Source organism: Mesocricetus auratus, unplaced genomic scaffold (assembly GCF_017639785.1).
Source record: "Mesocricetus auratus isolate SY011 unplaced genomic scaffold, BCM_Maur_2.0 Super-Scaffold_100009, whole genome shotgun sequence".
NCBI lineage: Eukaryota > Metazoa > Chordata > Mammalia > Rodentia > Cricetidae > Mesocricetus > Mesocricetus auratus.
This window is the reverse complement of record NW_024429193.1, coordinates 69,251,583-69,275,906: the sequence shown is the minus strand read 5'-3', so window position 1 is coordinate 69,275,906 and position 24,324 is coordinate 69,251,583. Positions and strand designations below refer to the sequence as shown.

At 43.8% G+C, this 24,324-nt stretch overlaps 1 protein-coding gene across 1 annotated transcript in view; it reads left to right on the top strand.

Annotated features, from left to right (window-relative positions):
- Window positions 1-24,324, top strand: part of Sh3d19 (SH3 domain containing 19) — a 147,782-nt gene that overhangs the window by 80,001 nt on the left and 43,457 nt on the right. The window contains 5 exon segments of the mRNA XM_040752570.1: window positions 13,926-13,966; window positions 19,172-19,214; window positions 21,351-21,489; window positions 21,619-21,781; window positions 22,484-23,470. Coding sequence (XP_040608504.1) covers window positions 13,926-13,966; window positions 19,172-19,214; window positions 21,351-21,489; window positions 21,619-21,781; window positions 22,484-23,470 — 1,373 coding nt within the window.

Genomic DNA, 24,324 nt, shown 5'->3' with positions numbered 1-24,324 from the left:
TGAGATGGTCAGCGCTCTAGTTCACACATGCAGAACCGCGTATGTATACGGAATTAACAATAGAATAAATGTTTTATTAAAGAGATTGTAGAGACTCACAATATTGTAGGAGCTGACTAAGCAAGTCAAGAGCCATAGGACAGACCACAAGGAAGCAGGTTGGTGCTTGCCCACACACTGAAGCAGCTGCCCACAGAGAGATTTCTCCATCACAGATGCCTCAACTCTGCTTTTGAGAGTCTCCAACTGACAGAGTCAGACCCACCTGGATTTATTTAAGGCTAGCCTCGCAGTATTAACCCTTCACAACACCTATATAGTGCCTTTAGAGGGGCATGTAAATATGAGGACTATCCCCAGATAATTGACTGTAGGCTCTTTGAACATTGAATAAGCAGACTAAGCTCTTCAAGGTCGGGACTCTTTGATCCCCTCTAACCCAGAAGGTCTTGATATTTTAATATTCGTTCATTTTTGTCATAAATAACTTCACAGTTACCATTGATTGTGGTCCTGAAGAGCTGTCATTTTGAGACAGGTGTCTGATCGTGATAAGATTCTACACAGTAAGAAGAGCCAGGCTCTGAGTATGTGCCGCATCCAGGCTACCCTGAAGCCTTCCGAGGCGCATGGCTACTTGCTTTATCTGGACTGGAGGTGCCTGGGGTTGTCAGGAACTGTGGGTTTTGATGTCATGATAAGGTACTTTCTTAGGCTGCTTGAAAGAATATTACAGATTTGTTTTTCTTCCTTTATTAGGGCTGATTTGTCTATAAGCAGGACGACTACTTGGGAGACTGGTTTCATCCCTTTGGGAATAAACCAAACTAACGTCTTTTAGATGTTGTCAGGGTACTACTTCCTGGTGTTTGAGGATTCAGAGATCTTAGGAATGGCTGGAACCATCCCCATGTGAGTTCTCCAGCCTGTGTTCAGGGTATTGATTCCATCGTTTTGAGCTATGTGGTGATAATAGTGCTACGAAATCTTAACCCCACGCAGTGATGGTGATTGTACGGTCCCCGGTGCTTTGCCTGCTTCTCTGAGAACTGCCTCCAGGTCCCCAGGCCCAGCAGAAGCACAGGGACCTTGAGCCAGGCTTCCGTAGCTGGTGAGGATGTGCTAATCGAGTCTTAATCTTGAAACTTCAAGCTAGAAGACCCAGAGTTTTAAAGTTAACGTTGCTCTGGGCTCGACATTCTTTCGATTTGGGATTGCTGGGCTGTGTGTGCCCATGCAGGCAGAGCGCAAGCACCAGTAACAGTGAGAGCAGAGAGGGCGGCAAGGCTTGCTTCCCACCAGTGCTGAGCCGTGTTCATCTGTTTTCTGTCTGTAAGAATTCTAGACATAAAATTTGCATGCTCATAATAAAACTCCTCATTTCTTTAGATCTTAAAAAAGTTTGGGGTTAAGCTGGGCGTTGGTAGCTCACGCCTTTAATCCCAGCACTCGGGAGGCAGAGGCAGGCGGATCTCTGAGTCTGAGGCCAGCCTGGTCTACAGAGCGAGTTCCAGGACAGCCTCCAAAACAATACAGAGAAACCCTGTCTCAGAAAAAAAAAAAAAGTTTGGGGTTGTTTCAGCTTCAAATGACAATATGATTCCATTAAAAGAGGTAGCAGCAGCAGCAGTATTACAGCTTAGAAGTGAGAGCTGCGTTCCCCACATGCGTACACTGGCTTTATGACTATCCCAGACCGTAGTTTTCACTCTAAAATGGATTCGGATGCCATGAATACATTAGGAAACAGAGGCGAATAGGGCTTTAAAGTGTTTCCAGACAAACCAAACCCCTGCCATCTCCTACATTATGAGGGGAAAAATGCATTGCCTTTTGGACACTGGCAGCCAACCTGTGCCTCAGTGAGCAATAGGCTTCTTTGTTCTTTGGTTTTCTTAAACCAGCAAAGGCTGAAAATATTTTTATGTAGGATTTCTTAAAACAAAACACAGCCAGCTCTATGCATTTCCAGATACTCATTATAGCCTCACAATTTTCCTTGATGTGATTTGTCTTTTCAAAAACCCCAGATGTAATCAATCTTTTCCTCAAGGCAAGGCTCTAGCCCTGACTTGACTTGGCCTTGAACTTGGCTTTGTAGCCAAGTGTAACCTTGGACATCTGGTTCTCCTGCCCCTACCTCCCATGTGCCACCATGTTCAGTCTGTGTGGTGCTAGGAACTAAGCCCAAGGCCTGCATGCCAGCAAACTTCACCAACAGACCATATATCCAGTCCTTAGTACCCTTCGAGTAGTGCTCCTGGTCTTCCGATGTTACCTCTCATTTAAATCTAGCCTACAGGATGGTCACTGAAAGATGACGAATCCTCAAGTTTCCTTGAAATTACTCCATGTTTTTTACTTGTTTGGTTTTGGTTTTTTGAGACAGGGTTTCTCTATGTAACAGCTGTGACTGTCCTGGTATTCACTCTGTAGACCAGGCTGGCCTCGAACTCACAGAAATCAGCATGCCTCTGCCTCCCGAGTGCTGGGATTAATAATGGGCACTACCATCAACACCACCCAGCAACATTTTTATTCCATTTTATTTGTGTACTTTAACTTTGTTGTTGTTGAAAGGGGCACATGCTACGTCTTGCTGGAGTCCATTCTGTCCTTCTACCATGTAGGTCCTAGGGATGGAACTCGGGTCCTCGGGCATGCATTTACACACTGTGTCGTCTGCACAGCTCCATCGCTCAGGTTGCAGTCCATTGACAGACTGAGTGCTCAGTCTTTTCTGGTAGTTTCTGTGAGGCTGCCAGCATGAGCTCATCATCCTTCAGGCACAGGCTGACCTTCAGCACACTGGACACTAATACAAACAAGAATGTCTCATAAATATAAACTAAAACTAGTTGTTCAACGGATAACATCAGACAAAACTGTCATTGCCCCAAATTCTAGGGAGAGTTGTCTTTATAGGTATGTAATTATGATAGTCTAGAACTACCCATGCCACGAAGTTTTTGAGCCTTCTACAAATGAACACAATGTTCTGTGTAATTTTTAAGTTGCTTTGTTTATTGCTATGTGTGTTTATAATGGACACATGTGTATACACGTTCCATGGCTTGTGTGTGGCAGCCAGAGGAGGGCTTTGTGGAATCTGTTCTCTCCTCTGAGCCTTATGTGGGTTCTGGAGACCAAACCCAGTCACAAAGCTTCAGAGCAAGCACTTTCATCCACTGAGCCATCTTGTCAGCCCTGTGAATTATTTTAAAGTAACTTGTCCTGGCAAAAAAAAAGCAAAACAAAATAAATCAATTGGCTCATGTCAATTTCAACACCTTTGAATAATGAACATTATATTTAAGCCATCACCAAATCAATCACTTTGTGAAATTAACAGCCCGAGGTCAAATTTATTTACCATTATAGGAGAGAAAATCCCCTGGATCCGAAGTTGAATAATAAAATGGCTCAGGGCCTGTATGCAATGTCAGAGCTGTTTACACAAAGAAAATGATCTGTTTCCTGAGCCACTACTGCTGTGGCGTGAAAATGAAACAGTTAGCAATCACATTAAATCAACGTGTAGACTTAGAGTTCTTAAGATTTATTTATTTTTGTTTTATGTGTATTGTGTTGCCTGTATGTCTGTCTGTGTACCACATGTGTATAATGTCCTTGGAGGCCAGAAGAGGGCATCAGGTAGATCGCCATGAAACTAGTTACAGCCAGTTGTGAACCACTCGACTGTCTGTGCTAGGAACTGAACCCAGGTCCTCTGGAAGGGCAGTCGGTGTTCTTAGCCACTGAGCCATTTCTTCAGCCCCAACACTTTAGAATTGTCTTTTTAAGCAGTAGTGCAATTAATATTTCTTGAGAGCATTTGCAAGATTCCAGGTTTTCCTAGATACTGGGACAAATGTAAAAGTGAGCCCCTGCCTTCAAAAAGTTTATTAGTGGGGAAGAAAGAATTAAACAGGTAACTAAACAAATCAAACCCAGGATTTTAATATATACACCAGGAGTCAGGAATCTTTAAAAATAATTATCAAATATAGAGCTAATCGTGTGCCACTTTGAACAAAATATATCTAAAGGAGAGGGTATTGTCAGAGTCAAAAAATAAGCAAGTACATCGCCCTCTCCTGATGCAAGAAGAAACTGAATGACAGATTCCTAGGAGCAAGGCTGTACAGTCATGAGTAGTTGCATTCACCTTGCTTTCAGCACCCAAAGTCAAAGCCATCCCTCAACCAACCCAGCTAGTCCAGCCCAGGCATGTGTGCACAGAGTCCATTATTAATTCGAACCTGTAATAGATGGCAGCATCACTCTAAGAGTGTCTAGAGTGTCTAGACACTATCTGATTACAGTCCTCCCTGCTTATAAATAACCAACAAGAGAAGTCAGCTGATTGGACCTGAGTACAGGGGTGTGAATGACAGGTGGACAGCTTTGTTTTGGGAGTTAGAGAGATGGCTCAGTGGTTGAGAGCACTTCCTGCTCTTGCAGAGGACCAGGGTTCAGTTCCCAGCACTTTCATGGTGATTTTAAATGACCTGTAACTCCTGTTCCAAAGGATCTGATGTCTTCTGGCCTCTGAAGGCACCAGGATGGCGCATGGTATACATAATGCTTTCATACACCTAAAACAAAAAGGAATATTTTTTGTTGTTGTTGCTGTTAAGTTTGGGGCTGGAGAGATTGCATGGTGATTAAGAGCAAATTGATCTTTCAGAAGACAAGTTTGGCTTGTAGCACCCAAGTCAGGCAAATAACAACTGCTTATTAAGTCCAGCTCCAGAGAAGCCTGAAGTTCTGCAGGCACCTGCCCTCAGATGCGCTCTCTCTCTCTCTCTCTCTCTCTCTCTCTCTCTCTCTCTCTCTCTCTCTCTCTCTCTCTCTCTCTCTCATGCTCATAATAAAACTCCTCATTTCTTTAGATCTTAAAAAAGTTTGGGGTTAAGCTGGGCGTTGGTAGCTCACGCCTTTAATCCCAGCACTCGGGAGGCAGAGGCAGGCGGATCTCTGAGTCTGAGGCCAGCCTGGTCTACAGAGTGAGTTTCAGGACAGCCTCCAAAGCTACAGAGAAACCCTGTCTCGAAAAACCAAAAAAAAAAAAAAAAAAAAAAGTACTTCCAAAGTAAGGTTGACCTTTGAGAGAAGAATGATACATGCTCAATCGTTGTTTTAGTTCTCATATTGATGGGATGACAGTTCTGTCTTTCCAAACACCACAGCTACTATGATAACACTGGACATTCTATTCCAGACAGGTGCCCTGCTGAAACCAAGGCCATAACTTTCCCAAGATTTACAGCTGTTTCTGTCTGAGTGCAACCATGTCAGAGAACGTTGAGAAAAAGCTAAGAAGTGAGTGGCAAGGGTGCTTTTAAAGCCCAGCATAGTTGTGCTGTGTATGAGTGTTTTGCATACATGTATGTATGATGTTAGATGAGGGCACCAAAATTACAGACAGTTGTGAGCTGCCGTGTGGGTACTGGGAATTAAATTTGGGTCCTCTGCAAGAGCAGTCACTGAGCCACATAAAAGATATTTTTAAAGATATGTCCAGCCACATAAAAGATATTTTTAAGAGTTATTTTAGTGTGGGAACTATTACAGCCCTTTTGTTTGGAGGGAGTATGATTTTGAGACATCTTCCTATGTAGCCTTCCTACGGGGACCCTCCTGGAGTACTGGGCTTATGTGCCACCATATCTGGCTTATTGTGGTATCTTATAATAACTTTACTTAAGGGCTTTATTGCCATCTAAAGTATAAAAAATGTATCTGCCACATGTCACATCAAGCTTGTTTCAAAATAACTTAATTTCTGCCTTAGTTTTCCAAAGTATCAATTAATATTTTGATCAATTTCAAATGCTTAAAATATGTATTTGTCTTGGCTTTAAGGGGGAACAAAACAAGACCTCCATCCCTCTTGGCAGTTTTGTTTTAGTTTCATAAAGAATGGAGAAATATAAAATCATGTTTCTCACCTGTTTTCTGTTAAATCCACAGATCTTTGAGTGACTTTGTGTTTGTTGTAAGGTTTGAATTTTTAGGAGGGATAGGAGACTATTGTTAGCTGAGGTGACTCTAGTCTTGTCTGAACAGTATTTTTGCTGAAGTCAAGGTCCCTGCCTGAAGCTTACATGCAAGCACAAGCCCTTGTGTAATGTATTTTGTTTCTAGCCCAATTCTAAATGTCAGCTGTTTCTGGAACTTCAAGTTTTGTTACCAACTTCTTTTTTTGTTTGTTTGTTTGTTTGTTTTTGCTATAGCATCAATGGATATTAGAGATCTATGCTAGGAATTTCCACCTTCTAGATTTCAATATTGAATGCTTCAAAATGACTTAGAAGCAATGTCAAAAGGAAAGCCAAATATACTGGGCTGACCAAAGTGAAAGGTGGGGCTTGTGTATGGAATATATTTCTCTCTTCCTCTCACCCTTCTTCCTTTCTCCTCCTCTATCCTCTTTTCCACATGTACGTGTGATGTGTATAGTATAGGTGTGTAAATGTGTGTTCGTACATGTGTGTGCGTGTGGGGTAAGGCATGTACTTGCCCATGCGTGGGCCTGCGTGGGGAGACCCAAGGTTGAGATCTGGAGTCTGCCTCAGTCACTTCCTACCTCATTCAGTGAGGCAGGGTCTCTCAACCAAACCCCATTTGATGCGGTCCCATCTCTGCCTCGGTGCTCTGGAATTTCAGATGGGCTGCCACAAGCACCCGGCATTTACATAGGTTCTGGGGATCTCAGCTCTGACCCTATGCTCGCTGCTTGCTGGGTGAGTACTTTAGCCTTGGAGCAATCTCCCCAGCCCCTCACATCCTTTTTTTTTTTTTTTTTTTTTTTTTTGAGACAGGGTTTCTCTGTGGCTTTGGAGGCTTTCCTGGAACTAGCTCTTGTAGACCAGGTTGGTCTTGAACTCACAGAGATCCACCTGCCTCTGCCTCCCGAGTGCTGGGATTAAAGGTGTGCACCACCACTGCCCAGCCACATCCTTTTTTTAAAAAGTATGTTTACCTTTGAAAATATGTATGGGTATTCTGTGTGCATATTTGTCTGTGTACCTTGTATATGCAATGCCTACAGGGACCAGAAGAGGGCACTGGATCCCTGGGACTAAGCTATATCCCCAGGTTATTTAGCTTTTGAACCAAGGTCTCGAACTGTAACCCAGACTGGCCTTGAACCCACCATCCTCCTACCTGCGTCTCCTTAGGGCTGGGACTATAGGTGTGTGACACCAGTCCAGTGAACAGCTCCTGTTTTCAGACGCAGACACCTTGGACAAGACGTACATATGACAGGGCATAACTGGGTATTGCTATCAAGAGGACAAAACCAGCAGCAAAATTAGTCCTGAGGATTTGTGTGCTAAGTGGGTTGTGTGTGGAATCGCTGGAACTAGTTAAGTTGTATTTCTTTCTGCCTGTAAGAAGGATTGAGTTCACGTTAGTTCAGCAACCATATGATGCAGTTTCACTGAGCTGCTCTGTGAAAATGGGGAGAAGCCATTGTTTCTCCTTGAGAAACTTGCAGGCCAATTAGGAAGTCAAGACATGCATGTATGGGGGGAAAAACAGGATTAGGAAGGACACTCCAATTTTAAATGCTCGGGAGTTATAACAGTTGAAAGCGTTTTCCATGATCTTTGAACTTTTTATAGAATTTCTTTTTTAATAGACTTAAAGCAATATGAAACTAAATCCACAGAGCCACTGATCACCATGGCCATTTTGTAGAACACATCCTGGGAGGGTGACCTAGAAGAACAGAGGACTATCTTTGTTTACAGTGGGAGTAAGAACATGTTACTAAAGTTTGTGGCTTCTCCTCTTGGCCTTTGCTTGGACTCCATAAGAGATGAGGTATACAAGAAGTATGCTTTGTGAGTTTGTCAAATGGAGAGTAGTAATTCCAACAGGAATGCAAAATATTTGAATTTCAGGATAGGATTATGGTAACTCTAGATCAGCCTAGCAGGTGTCGACTTAGTAGCTCTGACAATTTCATCCTGGCTGTAGGGCAATGGGAATGTAGGACAATGGATAGAATGCTTCCTTATCATGGATGAGGTCCTGAGTCCAATCCATAGCACCATATAATCAAGGTGTGGTGACACATGCCTGTAATCCCAGTATTCCAGAGACAGAGGCAGGAGGATCAGAAATTCAAGGTCATCCTCAACTACATAGTTTGAGACCAGCCCAGAACACAGAAGAGTGTATCTCACAAACAAAAGAAGATTTCAGCCATGTATATTAAGAGCTATAAAGATTTCAGTGTCGGAAAGTAGGGTAGGAAATAGAACATTTTGAGTCTAATATGTACCAGCTCTGTGTTACTATATTTTGCATTGTTTTCCTTTGAGTCTTAGCTGCCAGCCCAAGGATAGACATCATGTCATCATCTTACAGTCCAAAGAGAAAGTAGATAGAATGGGCTGCCACAGAAGTCGGGAAGTAGGCCTCTCACTGATTTTGTATCCTTCTCTTTTTTTTTTTTCCTTTTGTATTTTTTTTTATTCTTTTTTTTAAAATTTAGATAAGAAACAAGGTTGCTTCACAAGTCAGTTCCAGGTCCCTCTCCCTTTCCCTCCCCTTGTATCCTTCTCTTGACGGCGATGTGTCTCCAGTCAACACACAGAACATCATACATCCTACCAGCCTGTCTCTCCCCACAAATATGTAGCATGTGAATGCAACTCGTTGAAAATGGTTGTGTCTATCCTTTATATGATTTGTTTACCTTTGAATAAGATGAATAGAAAAGTCCCTGGTAAAACTTGATACTGTATTATTGATCTTTTTGGGTTTTCCAGCCAGGGTCTCACTATGTAGCTGTGGCTATCCTGGAAACTAGCGCTGTAGACCACGCAGGCCTCAAGCTCACAGAGGTCCGCCTGCCTCTCCTTCTCCAGTGCTTGGATTAAAGACTTGTGCCGCCACCATCAAGCATATTATTGATCTTTTTAATATTTTTACTTATTCTTTGACAAATCCAAACCTGTATATACAGATCTTCTTTAATCTTTTTGTATACAGTATATCTTGATCAAATTCACCCAATGCCTCCCCTTCCCCCAGACCTGCCCCTCAACATGGCCGCTCCCACCCTGATATCTTGTTTGTATGACCCGCTGAGCCCAGTTAGTGCCGCTGAACACACGAAAGATTAGAAATTGGGTTGTCAGTGGTGACCATAGGTGAGTGAATTCAAACTCACATACCTTTTCCTTACAGGTTTCAGAGATTTAATTACGGGGGGTGGGGGGTTCTTGTTAAGTTTTTTGTTTTCGTTCTGAGTTTTGAGACACAAGCTTGCCAAGTAGCTGAAGCAGGCTAGCCTCAGACTCACCCACCAAGGGCTGGGATTATGTGTGCCCATCCCTCCCAGTTTAGACATTCTTTTGTTGTGTCTTGTTGTGTCACAGTTTTTAATTTTATCCAAAGCCATTCCCTGAGGCTGGAGATGTAGCGTGTGGATGAGCATGCGCTGTGTGGTAGTGGTGGTGGCGTGTGGATGAGCATGCGCCGTGTGGTAGTGGTGGTAGTGTGTGGATGAGCATGTGCCGTGTGGTAGTGGTGGTAGTGTGTGGATGAGCATGCGCCGTGTGGTAGTGGTGGTGGCGGCGTGTGGATGAGCATGTGCCGTGTGGTAGACACGTGAGTGCAGTCAGCGCCCTTCCTTGAAAGTCACTCCAGTTGGATCACAGTTTTCTTTGTTTCCTTATTTAAGATAGGGTCTCGTTTAGCCACAGACTCATTTTATAGCTGAGCTTGAAGTCCCTTCTGCCTCTGCCTCCACGGTGATGGGGTTACAGGCCTGTGCCTCCACATCTGTCGTATGCGGTGCTAGGAATCAAATCTTATGCTAAGCAGTACCCTGCCAACCACATCCCCGGCCCCCTTTACAAATCTTCATTCTCTACGTCTTAAGTATGAGGGTTATCCAAATTTTAGAACTAGACTTCATTTTTTTTCACTCATTTCATGCAGCTACATTTACTTTCTCCTGTTTTTCATCATTTATCACATTCTAGCCCAACATAGTATGTTATGGCATTAATTTAGACCAATAAAATGTCATTATTCCTTTATATTTGTAGAGCAGAGTCCTTATAGAGCAGTACTTCCCTTTCCCTACCACATGATATATTGCTTTAATTCAAGCGTTAATACAAGGTGGTGTGAGTTATGTCCGGTGCACACAGAACGGAAGCACAAGCTATCCCATTCCTCTTTGAGGATGCAAATCAGACTGACCACAGCCCTGTTTATAAAATAACAAACAGTTGTATTTTTCTGAAATATGAATAGGTCATATGTGTTTCGCTGTAGTCAAGGAAGAAATATTTGGAGTGGGGGAAAAAATGGAACAGGAAAGTATATTATGTGCCCATATAAAAATGCCATGATGGAAGCCATTTGGTTTCTTTGTTTACAGGTGGTTTTCTGGGACGTGACATATATCTCCAAATCCCAGATTTTCAGTTGACTGTAGAGCTTGTCTGGCCTTCAGGTCACAGTCTTCCTGCCTTAGCTTCCTGAGTATTAAAGGGACTACGGGTATGACAGCCATACACAGTCCGTTATTGTGTAAAATTACTATATGTTAAAGACAGAGATGATATCATTATAGACTGGAGCATATAACTCAGTGGTAGAACCTCTCTTGGCCGGCCTGGGGTCCAGGCTCAGCATCGACATGGCTCAGTGGGGGAAGGGTGCTTCCTGCCAAAGCTCACAACCACACGGTGGAAGGAGAGGACCAGCTTCCAGAGGTGCCCTCTCACCTCAGAAGTGCTCACCGTAGGACACACGTGTGGACACGCAATAAATACATATAAAAAACTGTTTTGACTGCAGATAATCCTGAACTCTTAAACACCTCGCTTACACGAAGATTTGTCTCTTTAGAATGGCTGCCTTTCTGTGTTCTATCAGAGAAAGACTTCTCTACCTCATGTTGGATGTGCTCCCAGTTTTCTGAAAACCCACTGTTTCTGGAGACGGGTTTCCTCCCTTCCTCCCTTCCTCACACTGCCTCAGCCCTGTGTCCTCACGCCCAGCCCCTGGTTTTGTCACTGCTTTTCCTGCCATCCTGCCTTGCCAACCAGAAGTGGTGACGCCGGCTTCAATCCAACCACGTTGGTCCTGGCTCTTTGTCGCTGCCAACGCCGGCTCTCAGTGGCACTTTCAGCTGCCACAGCTGGAGGAGACAGAACGGCTGCTGCTACTCAGTCTGAATTCTATTTTGGGGAAATGTGACATCCACAAGGTATAGAGTTCAGTGAATTACCACATCCTCTCAGTGACTTGGGAGTCCTTTGTCTGAAACACCTACGACAGAAGTGTTTTGGATTTCAGAGTCTTTCAGGTTTGGAGTACCTGAGTGGACTTTGCCTGGGAGGCATCCTTGTCCCCAAATCCAAAGCACTCACACATCTGCAACAAAGGTTTCGGTTTGGGATCTTTACACCAAAGATGCTCAACAGTGACATAGGACTTAAAGGAGACTTAAAACAATAGCAACGTATTTATTTCACTGTTTTTGCTGGCAAAAACATATTAGCAACTGTTTTTTTTTTTTTTTTTTTTTTTTTTTTTGCTGGTGTTGAGGTGTCAGGAAACCTGGGTTCCTTTGAAACCCACAGGCAAAAGCATCCTGGCTTCCTAGTTCCTGTGATCACCGACAGTCTTTGATGTTTCTCAGCTCTGAGCAACATCACTGTTACCGTGCGGGGCTTTCCGTAGGTGTCTGTCTTCTGAGCAACCAGCCATATTGGACTCTGCCCATCCGGCCCCCACATGATTTTATCTTAACCCAAATGAGTCACATGAGAAGGCACCAGGCTAATGTCCCCAACAAACCTTTGTGGAGGAAGATGGAATCCAGCCCTCACATCCCCTGACTCCACCTTGTCAGGACACTGTCCTCTGCCACAATGGTAACAAAGGGTGTTTCTAATAAATTTTGTTCCCGGTTAGTGAGCTGAGAGTGCATTGTACTCAAACAGCCGCTCTTCTTCACATATACAACATGTTAGCTTCCCAGCACTGATTCTTTTTTTTACATGTGTTTACTGTCTCTGTGGGGGAGGGGGCATATGTACATATACAAGTGCATGACTATGTGTGTGTGAGAGAGAGAATGGGGGGGGTAATATGTGTGTGGAGGTTGTAAGCATATATGTGCCAAAAAGGACATGTGAACGTGGGAGTCTTCTGTCATATGGTTCTGGAGATACAACTCAGGTCCTTGGGGACAAGCACCTTTACCGACTGACTCATCCTGCTAATCACGCTGTGGGACTCGAGCCTCAACCTACTTGCTTCTCAGAGCAGTTGCTTCTGCATTTCCTTATCGTTAATTCGCTTTTCAAGCAATTGTGTTATAGAAGGCCTTTAAGAGCTCTTCCAAAACTGAATGTTGCTGCAATAGTTCTTGCTTTCTGCTATCAAAGAGCTTCCAGAACTTGCCTTCCTTCTTCTAGAACAATGCATCATCTCAGTTCACTCTGTGCTGCCATAACAGAGTGCCACAGACTGGGTCATTTATAATGAGTAGAAATTTATTGGCTCTAAAAAAAAGAAATTTATTGGCTCCTGTTTCTCCTGGCAGCTGAGATGTCAACAGCTGGGGAACTGGCATCTGGAGAGGACTTTCTTGTTCATGGAATGCTAAAGGGAGGTGACAGAGAGCATGTGTGGACAGGAACCAAATCCAGCTCTTCTATAGTGAATTTACTCCTGTGCTACTAACTACAACAGGGCCCTTACGGCCTAATCTCCTCTAACTAGGTCCTCCCAATACTGGTCCGTGGGAGCTAAACTTCTAATACACGCTTTATAGGAGACCATAGCAAGTTTATTCTTAAAGAACCCTCCTTCAAATGAACCAATACCCCCAAAGTTTATACTTACCTACTTAAGAACATGAAATTTAAAAGCGAGCATCTTAGTCATTTAATTGCTGTGAAGAGACACCATGACCAAGGCAACTCTTATAAAGGGAAACATTTAGATGAGGCTCACTTAAGTTTCAGAGTGTTGGTCCATGATCATCGTGGTGAGCATCAGACAGGCATGGTGCTGGGGCAGTAGCTGAGAGCTTTACATCCTGATCCACAGGCAGAGAGAGAGAGGAGAGAGAGAGAGAAGAGAGAGAGAGAGGAGAGAGAGAGAGGAGAGAGGGAGAGAGGAGAGAGGAGAGAGGGAGAGAGAGAGAGATTGGGCCTGATGTGGGCTTTTGAAACCTCAGAGCCCACCCCTTGTGACACACCTCCAACAAGGCCACACCTCCTAATCCTTCCAATCTTCTCAAACAGTTCTATGCCCTAATAACTAGTCATTCAAATACATGAGCCCCTGAGGACCATCCTCATTCAAACCACCACAGCAAAGAACATCCTGAAAAATATAAGGAATGTTATAAAAAACTATTTCGTTGGTTTTTTCCCTAAATCTTTTCTTGAGACTGTATTTTTTTAAGGGTTCCAAAGACAATACAGCGAATTCACGTATTTTGTGGCTAGAGCGTCTTGACCAATGAACAAGCATACTGGAAAAGGGGGCTATAACAAAGTCAACAGGAAGCCAGCTACTAAACAAATTGTTGGCCCTTAGTTCAAATTGATACTCAGATAATGTATTCAGATCTGACGTAAGGTTGTGGCGGAGCTGTGGAAAGCCCTTTGAGTCACAAGTAATACTACTACTCTCTGATGGTGAGGTGTGTCCAGATTTTCACTGGCAGATGTGACTTGTAGATGTCTAGGAAAGCCATTTTAAGGCATCACAATACAAAAGGCAATTGCAAGTGTTTCATTAATTTTTGTTCTGCAAAGAGACCAGGACACTAATGGTTTATGCCCCCCAGTGGCCTGGCATTGTGAAAAGCTACCCTCCTCAGGGCTGATGAATGTGTAATACATTTTCTCTCTTTCTTCTTCCAGCCAAGGACCATTGTCATCCATTAGAGCGGTAATCAAGAGATGTAAGTCTGTTTTCTTCTGCTCTATATTTTCCTCTGTAGTCATTACAAATGATGGTTTAGGTTCCCAGCAAGTGATTGCAGATGATGAATCTACAAAGGCCCAAAGAGTATAGCTTCTCCTAAGAGACAATAACACATTTTTGACAGCTAGTTTTTCATGTGTTATTGAATGATAAGCCAGTATCTCAGAATTCTACTTTTCCCTCATAGAATCAAGTAATTTAAAACAAAATCTGGAACTGGGCATGGTGGCCATTTCTATAGTCCTAGCACTTGGGAGGTGGAAACTAGGGGATCCAGAGTCCATACTTATCTTTGGTCACATAAGAAAGTTGAGGCCAGCCTGGGCTACATGAGACCCTGTCTCAAAAAACAAAACCGAAAACCTAAATCTGGTAATGCAGTATCTACAAGCAGACATAATTTTGTGTAACAATTTTTCTAAAGTATGAGATATCTGTCTTCTGGGTTTAAAAAATATTAAACCCTGGACTAGGGGAATGGCTCAGTGGTTAATATCACTGGCTGTTCTTCCAGAGAACTTGGAAGAACATGGCAGCTCACAACTCCAGTTCCGGTGGACCCAATGCCCACTGGAAAAACATTTATATTTTGGGTTTTTACCCTTTGGCTGGTGTGGCCAGGTGGTGGCGCACGTCTTTAACCCCAACATTTGGGAGACAGCGACAGGTGGCTCTCTGTGGGTTTGAGGTCAGCCTGGTCTACAGAGCAAATTGCAGGACAGGCTCCAAAGCTACACAGAAACCCTGGTGGGGGGGTCGGCTTTGGATGGTGTTTTAGAATTTGCTGTTGTATGGGATTTAACATTTTATACATAAAGACTCTGAAAAGGTCCAGTATTTAGACAAGACGGGGATTACCTTTTACAGAAAAAGTAAAGATGTGATTTTAGATGTCTTACTCAGTATCTGAGCCAAGATCACCACACTAAAAAGGATATAGCCTATTTTTAGGACTCAACTTCTAATATATAATAAGTATTTAAGGCATGAACACGGATTTGAACAATTACAGTGAAAACTCAATATGGTAGCAGTTCATAAAAGTGTGTCCTCTTGGGGTGGAGAGAGGGTCAGTGGTTACGAGTACTTTCTGTTCTTTCAGAGGGCTGGAGTTTTGTCCCTGGCACTCACATTGGGAGGGGAAAAAATGACAAGAGACAGAATCTTCTGGTGTCTCTTAAAGCTGTTCCCTCTAGGGGACAGTAATGGAGGACATGTGTGGTCATCTTTGTAAGTCCTTCCCCGCTGAGGAGGGGGGCATGCTGTCACTGCCTGGCGTCTTCCCTCTCCTTGCCTGGGATGTGAGGACTGTTAGGAGGGAGGTTCCGCTTTGTATCTAGTTCCGCATTAGAGTCCCCAGGATGTAGTTTGCTTACACTACACAAGGCTGAAAGAGAGGGCAGCTGAGGAGAAAGAACAGAACAAACCAAAACCAGAGTGGCCAGAGTAGGAGAAAAACCAGGGGATAGCAGCCCCTGAGGCTAAAGGATTGTGCCCTGAAAGGAAGGACATGTTAAAGTAGAGCCACAAAGCCAAGCAAAAGGTGACCAAGGACAGGCTCTTCTGGGCCATACCTGGGAGGTCAGTGGAGACAGCCGTGACGTAGAATATTCGAACAGTGAACGGAATGGAGTTTGGGAGTAACGAGAAGAGGCGCTGGTGTTTTGAGGTCAGCAGAGTCATGCAGAGAACCTGTGTGCAGACTGCTGAGGATGAGGAACTTTTGGGGGGGTGTCTGGTGGGGAAGAAGTCACTGGGGTCAGCTGGGGCGTGGGGGAAGAGGAAGGTGGCACAGTGGTCCTAGGAGAGGAGGGAGGAGATGGAGCAAAAGGAAACAGAGCCAGATTTTTGTTGCGAATGACCCAACTGACTTTGAGTTCCCATGTGTCATTTGCATCGTAACAATTACACAAGAGTCTGCATTTGTTCTGTCGCTGGACAAGAAGGCCAGGCAGATGCAGGGCTCTCGTTCATATAGTCAAAATGAGGAGTGATCACCACCACCATGCCTCCTTTTGTCTATTTAAAAAATCTGGAGGGCTGGAGAGATGGCTCGGTGGTTAAGAGCACTGGATGCTCTTCCGGAAATGCCAGGTTTGATTTCCAGAACTCATATGGCAGCTCACAAACATCTGTGACTCTAGTCCTAGCGGATCAAATACCCTTTTCTGACCTCTGTGGGCACGAGGCATGCACCGAGTACACAGACACACATGCAAGCAAATACCCATGTACATAGTTACAGATGGTGGGTGCTGGGAATCCAACCTGGGTCCTCTGGAACAGCAGCCCCTGCTCTTAACCGGTGAGCTATCTCCCTGGTTAAGCCACTGATTAAATAAATAAATAAAAAGTTATAATTTATCTTATCTTAGTAGCAGATTAAGATGTATTTTTATTAGCCCAAAATCAACCACTTAACCCAGACAAGAAAAGAGCCTTCGTTACTTTTTTTAAGGCAGTATCCCACAGCCAGTTGCTTTTCAAATTCTTTAATATTGATTCTAGCTCCAGTCTATGGTGAGTCTTTGTGAATTCATTCTTATGAACCCTTAATATTTTAAAGTTTTTTATATATGTTAATTGGATCTATATGACCTTTCATTAACTTTATTTGCCATTTTTTTTAAAGACAGGGTTTGTTAGGTAGCTCAGGCTATCCTGGAACTCATTATGTACACCAGGCTGGCCTTGAGCTTATAGGTGATTCTCATGCCTCCCAAGTACTGAGATTATAGGTGGGTACCACAGCTCTTGGCCCTTTCATTCGCTTTTTTAGACAAAACTATCCATAGAATTCCAGTGTAGCCGACACTGTTTCCATACATAAATTGGGAACTGTCTCTCACTTAGGAAGCCACACGGCCTGCAGATTGTGAACTAACCCTGTTTTACAACTGAAGGGAAGCTGAATTCAGGGAGGCAAATACTTGAGAAGGTGGAGCTGGCATGTGGACGAGGCTACCAAACTTGAAGGCCACTGAGTTCACCACTCTGGATGTCATATCACATGCATCTGCTGACACCCTGTCCAAAATAATGTAGCCATCGAGGTTTTTATTACTGTGACTTTTACCACTAGGGTGGTTCTATGACAAGAACATTTATAACCTAAAAACCCTTCAATATATTTGTTTCCTCTAATTATCTAATAGATAATTTTAAATAATTTAGGATCAGGACTAACATCCAACTGAGCCAGTACCACAGGAGCCAGACAATTTGGAGAAACTAACTTCTCCCAGCCATGGCCACCATCACTACCGTGTGACCTCCTCAGGTTGCTGCCTTGAATATACATCTCTCTTCCTGTGCTTTTAGGAGGATCAAAGAGGGTCTGTCCAGGCTTACGATCCCACTAGAACTCGGAGGGTTCTGTATTGGTGGTAACATCACAAATCAACATCCCAACTTACTTCTTAACCATCTGAAACTATGGTGCATCGACTTTTCTTCTCTGCTTGAGTGTGCATAATGGGGGGAGAACCTGGAGGTCTCCCCTGCAAAAGGGTCTTTAGAGTGGGCTCCTTGAGACCAGAGGCAATAATGTCTTAGGTAAAAATCAACATGGCTGGCGGTCTTGCTGCCGAGTTCCTCGTAGAGCATAGGCAACTGGCTCTCCCTGCCCCCCCTTTCCTCTTCTGTAACCCCTTCTTTTTCTCCCTTAGCACTCATGAATAGTACACAGCACAATGCCCCGTGGAAGAGGTACGTTTATGCCAGTAAGACTTAAGTCTGGGGGACAGTGCCTGATCTGCTGATTGCTGCTTCTGTGGCGATGGCGGGGACATGACTGCAGCCTACTCGAGCGATCCTGATGCAATGAAACCTTCTTACCAATCAATCAGATATCTCCCGCAGAGCTCTGTCCTCTCCTGTTGTAGTAGATAAATGTCTCTCAGAGTGGCTCAACTTTGATGTGAATGTCGAACGTCAATGGAGCCAGGTGATGCCATGAGCGTGTTCTAAGTCGAGATCCATACATGGGTTTGGGTTTCACATGTTGAGGGTTTCACCTATCCAGCCCAGTATTGGTTCAGCTGGCCCAGCTCTAAGTGTAGCCCAGATTTCATTCCTGCCTTCCGTGGTGTCACCCTGGGGTCTGGCAGCCATGCTCAGAGAAAGTTGACAGATGGAGAAGAGATACACACTTCCAATCTTCCCATGTCAGAAGCGCCAGGAGAGTGTAGTGAGTGGAGAGGCAGGCGGTGAACGCGCCATTCAAGAAGTCTGTCAAGCAAATGAATGCCCTTGGGTGCGAGTCTTTATGGTAGAGTAGATGAAGAATCCCCCCACCAAAGGGATCTTTGAAAATAGAGATAATTATATCCAAATGGATCTCCACATGTGACCTATTTGCCACATTATCCTATTGGATTGATTTGCTTTGTAAATAGATTTCAGGAAAAATCGAAGCCACAGAGTTTTTATTGGGGCCAGGTGAGGTGAGTAGTCAAGAGTCTCACTGTGTAACCCTGACCAGCCTGGAACTCACTAGTAGACCAGGCTAGCCCTGGACTCTCAGAGATCTGCCTGCCTCTGCCTCAGAACTGGGACCAAAGACATGTGCCGCCATACCTGGCTACCATGGAGAGCTTTGAGATTGAGACTTGAGGGAAAAGTCACTGCTTCACACAAAAGTAGGTGTTATAAATATGATTGTGAAAGTATTTTGAGTACCTTTATATTTATTATTATTTCTTTAATGAAGAAAACTACTGTAAAGGTAAATAAAGTTAGGCAATGGATTTAAAAAGTGTTACTTCTACACTTTTTACAATAGAAGTTTAAACTATTGAATAGGATAGTCCTGTAGTTACATTTAAGTTTTTCTTCCCATTGTTATTCTTGTCATAATTTCAGTGTGCCACCAAGCAGTTCCTCTCTCATAACTCCTCTCTTTGTTCATTCTTCACACTGTGGTTTTCAGAACAACATGATCTTTTAGATGCTATTTAAAATCTATTATTTTCTTCTTCAATGCAAATATAAGATTATAATTAATTGTGCCATATTCAAAGATCAGTTTGATTTCTTTTTCTTAGAGGCATTGAAAGTAATGCCTTTCATATCAGTCCTGTCTAAGCTAACACTATTCTTGATGGTGTACTCTCTATAGAAATTGAATCTTCACTGAATGTACTAATTTGGTGCTACACTAATTTATTTTTTTCTCTCACAGCTTCTCGGACCTGTATTCAGAGTGAACTTCATCGTGATAGGAGGTATGGTTACATTTATAATAGAGGGCATATTCTGATCATGTAAATTAAAGTATCTCATCAATTGGCAGATTATTTTTGCCTTCATAAGAAGTATTGTACTGAGTTCTATCTCAGCAACACATCTCTGAACCAATTTGCAAGATTGAGAAATTAAGATTTTGCTTTAGAAAAGTAACACAGAAGATTCTTCTGTTTGCTGAATTCAATTTAAATTAATTATTAAGCAGTTATTAGATGTAAAATGTTATTATAATGACTTAAAGGAATAATCTGTTCTTTATAAGTACTAATAAATGTTGCCTAGATACACGAATGGAGGGCAGGGTGGAAAATGGGTTAGAAAGGTAAGAGGCTAGATATGTATGTGAATGGATAAATGGTAGAGGTGAAAGAGAAGAGAGTGTAAGGGAGGATGGATGGGTGGATGGATGGATGGATAGATGGAGAGATGGATGGATAGATGGATGGGTAGATAGATGCATAGATGGAGGATGGATGGATGGATGGGTGGATGGATAGATGCATAGATGGAGGATGGATGGATGGATGGATGGATGGGTGGGTGGATAGATGCATAGATGGAGGATGGATGGATGGGTGGATAGATGCATAGATGGATGGATGGATGCATGGATGCATGGAAAGTACATAGATCAAAGGATGGGCAGGCAGATAAATGAATAGACAAAGCTTTATGAGTCAACATCCCTGTTTTCACCTTTTTAAAAGTACAGTAAAGAAAGAACAAGGACTGTTTTGGACATTGGAGAGCATAAAGTCTCCCTCAGTGGGCCAGGCCGGTCTGGAACTCATTATGCAGCCTGGCAAGTCTCAGACTTGCTGCAAACCCCCAGCCTCCACTGTCGGAGTGCTGGGATTACAGATGTGAGCCACTTATCCCAGCAGGACCTTAGACTGAGACAGAGCCAAGTTCAAATCCTGACTTCAGTATTTCCCAATCATATAACCTTGGGGATAAGATACTTATCTCCTTGGCTTCCATGTCCCTCTCTATAAAATGGTGCTGGTCACACCCACTTCACAGGTTGTCATGGGGATTAATATATATTTATAGTGCTCAACATTAACAGGTACTCTTAATTAGAAAAGACTATCAGCAGGGGTTTTAGGGAATTCAGTTCAAACTTAATTAATGGTAAGGTTATCATACTTCACAAGCTAGCAAGAGAATGTGTATATATGCACAGTTTAATAACAGTTTCATAGAGTGCTAGAGATGACAAAATAAATACCATTATTCCTGTTTGTTAGATTAGAAACTGAAGTTCAGAGACGTTGACTGGGCTTCCCAGGGTCATATAGTTGGAGTTTGCTAGAAAAGCAAGTTGAAAATTAAACATAAAACTGTAGATTCAGAAGCCAGGCATAATAGTGCACCCCTTTAATTCCAACACTGAGGAGACAGAGGCAAGCAGATCTCTGAGTTCGAGGCCAGCATGGTCCATAGAGTAAGCTCCACGACAGCCAGGGCTACATAGTAAAACGCTGTCTCAAACAAACAAACAAATGAAAATGTTGACTAAGAGTAGTGAAGGAAGGTTTTCCTGCGGCACTATGACAGAAATACTCCAGATGAATCATCAAGTCTTGTACAAATTTGACTAGGGCTGTGTATACACACCAGGTTCTCAAGGTAGACATGTAAATTTGAAACATTTAAAGGTAACTTCCAGTTGGGGTAGAGAAAGAGTGAGAACAATGATATCCCTCACATGGTGTCTTTCACTCTGTCTACCCTTTATCATCGTAAAACCAAACAAGCCCACCACCAACCAGTATGGTTTTCTGTTGTATGCCACACTTTCGTACCAGCAGCAGAGCTGTGGAATAAAGCTGAAAGGCCTTAAAGCCCTGTCCACTATCAACCAAAGCCCAGCTAAGCATACTGGACCTAATTCTCTAACTTTTCAAGATTCTTGGAGGATGCTAGTCATTTCCTCCCTTGGATCCTTCCTGGCTGCACTATGCAGCCAAGTCCCGAAAGGACATTCTGAGACCTCTAATAGTGATCGATGCCTTTTTTGGAAAGGGGCTTCGGCCATGAGTTTCTGAACACTGATAGATACTGGTAACTTGTTTCCTACCTGAGAACCTAACGGGGGCTCCATCTTGCAGGCGCCCGGAGATCACGATTGTGGCAGCTGAGCCACTGAGGCCGGCCTCGTGGTTCCCAGGAGCTCCACCACCAGGACTGGGATTTCCCTCCACCCCTGTAGCTGGCCCTTGGAGACCAAATGACTTGGTTCCTGCTGAGGTTCGTAAACACTGAGTTACCCCTTTGCATTCTGTTTTTCAAATTAAATCCAAAGGTTTTCACAGTGATACTTGAAGCACCTTGCCTGTTGCCCATAGATGCAGGTGATTCTCATTCTTTGCTTTCCAGCTTCCGCCGTCCTATGAACAAGTGATAAAAGAGATCAACCAAGTTCAGGTCAACACTACAAATAACAATAATGCCACTGCAACACCAAGGAGCACTATTACTTCTGCAACTCAGACCGACTTTCCGGAAGAAATAGACAGCGATCTGCCTCAAAGTAATGCAAGTAACAGTCTCCCCTAATTCTGACCTAGTTCTAGCCCTGGAATCAGCTGGCCTCCAACCTTTAAAATAATTTACAAGTCGTGCATAATTTATTGAGCTCTGCTTCCTAGGCTCTGTGATTACTGTATGCTTTCTTAATTTGGGTATACAGTGATTGCTAGAATAGACCTTTCCCGAGAGCTTCAACCCTGATCTCTGGTCCATATGATAAAACCATCCTCTGTTTAACTCCCAGTCTGTGTTACCATGGGTCCCCTTTGTTCCCATGGAGAAGGATTTTGCATTTAGCAAGTTCAGCTGGTAAGATGCTAATGGCGATTATTCTCTGGGCTTCTTCAGAGTTGTTCATTAGGGAGATAGAGATGAGGAGAGTGACTTGCCTTGGGAAGTAAAGCATTGAAGCTGTTGGGAGTTTTGACAACCAGATAGATGTGGTTCCTATGATGTCTAACCAGAACCAGGAATCTAAATGGTATTTTAAAACATACAGTGACTATGCTATATAAACAAATGCAAGTTGTACGCTCCTATAAGCTGACTACAAACAGTTCCCTGGTGGTTTTGCAATTAATTCTACTGCTTAAGAAAGCCAAATCTCTTGGTAGCCTATATGCATATTTTTAAAATCTGTATTTCTTCTGTTAAGTTTTTTGCTTTCAAATGATAACACGGTAACTTTGCTTTGTTCCTTCGGTCCTGTCAGCACTACAGGCGCCTCTCAAGCCTCTTCAGGCATCTCCAGCAGCCTCAGCTGGTGACCTCCCAAGTGTAGCGCCTTTAATAGTCTTTGATATCTCTGAAGAGCAGACTTGTCCTGAAAACTCCAGTGCTACAAGATGTCCAGTGCCAAGACCAAGATCAAAAAGCAACCTCAGACCAGTAGCTAGAGATACTAGCAGTGAAGAGAAAGGTATCCAGAAAAGCCCAGTGGGCCCCAGAGAAGACTGGCCGCCCCCGTGTCTGCTGGACAGCACCTGCAACTTAGATAGTCAGGCAGTGATGAACATTATGAACACAGAACAAAACCAAAATAGTATTGTTTCCAGGATCAAAGCATTTCAGGGCCAGACAAATACAGAAATCTCAGAACTGCCCAAGAAACCAGAGATTATTCCCCGCACAGTTCCCCCGAAGCCTGCTGTTTCCTCAGGGAAACCCTTGGTGGCGCCCAAGCCAGCTGCTAACAGGGCTTCTGGACAGTGGGACTCTTGGACAGGAAACAGGCTCAAGGTGACTTCCAGAGAAGGGCTCACCCCATCCTCCTCGCCACAAGAAGCCGGAAGCATCCCAGTAACCAAACCTGAATTGCCAAAGAAACCAACTCCTGGCCTTACACGAAGTGTGAACCATGAGATTTCGGGAGGAAGGCCCGTGGCCGAGAACCCCGATACGGGGAAGAAAGTCCCAACTCCTGCACCCCGGCCTCTGCTACCGAAGAAGTCAGCCTCTGCAGATGCCCCAACTTACCCATCGGTTCCACCAAAACTGGTTTCGGTTCCTCCCCGCCTCTCAGTAGCATCACAAGCCAAAGCGTTCAGGTCTCCGGGAGAAGGGCCTCCAGCCAGTCCTCCAGCGCCGGCTCTGCAGAGCAAGGCCCTGGGGGACATTGACCTCATCAGCTTTGACGATGATGTTTTGCCCACCTCAGGGAGCCCAGCCGAAGAACACATCAGTCCTGAGACGGTTCTAGGTGAGTAAAACCCTGAAGTGTGTGTTGGAGGGGAGTGGGACCCAAACTCATCAATGGTGTCCACAGGTCGCTTACTGGTTTGGTTTTCAGTACATATGCATGTATGGAGACGTGTGTGTGTTTCAAGATAGTGTAACAGAAATAAGAGACCCGGAGTAACCACTTGCTGAGACAGGGAGGGGATGGAGACAAGAGTAATGGAGAGATGCTTGAACACGTTGGTTTCTGTTAGAGGGACCAGAGGTAAGCAGACAGGTTTCTGTTATATGGGTTGGGGATCAATTTGTTGTGACGCTGGCTGGCTTCCCTAATTAGCGGATCCTCACATTGAAAGGATCCGGGGACAGCAGTGGGAGAATGAGATGGCAGCGTCTCGCGGGTAGAAAACCATGTGGTGACCCCAAAGGGTCCTGGCTGAGAGGCAAAAGGTCCTGCCAAGGATGGGTCCTGCAAGGGTGATGTGTGAAGCTAGGACCCACGCGCTGCAAGAGTCTTCCCATAACCCTCACAGTGTATCTGGCAATGCAGATTTCTGTAAATAAAACTCCACAACCGTCAGTGTGCTGCCAAGATCAGGATAATTAAATTTCCCAAAGGCCAAGAGAATGTTTTCTTCCCTCACACTGCTCAGATAGCAAGGCTTATCTCTCTATGATGTGAAGCTTATCTTTGATCTGTCAAACCAAGTCGATCCATAGATCACTGACAAAGTTCCTTTTACATTGTTTGCTTATTTGGATGAATTTTGTGGGCTTACAAACTTAACAGTTATTTCCCAGATTTTAACTGTTATCTTACGAATACTAAGCATGCCTCAGGATTTCAAAGCCAAAGTCTGGCCAAGCAGGACAGCA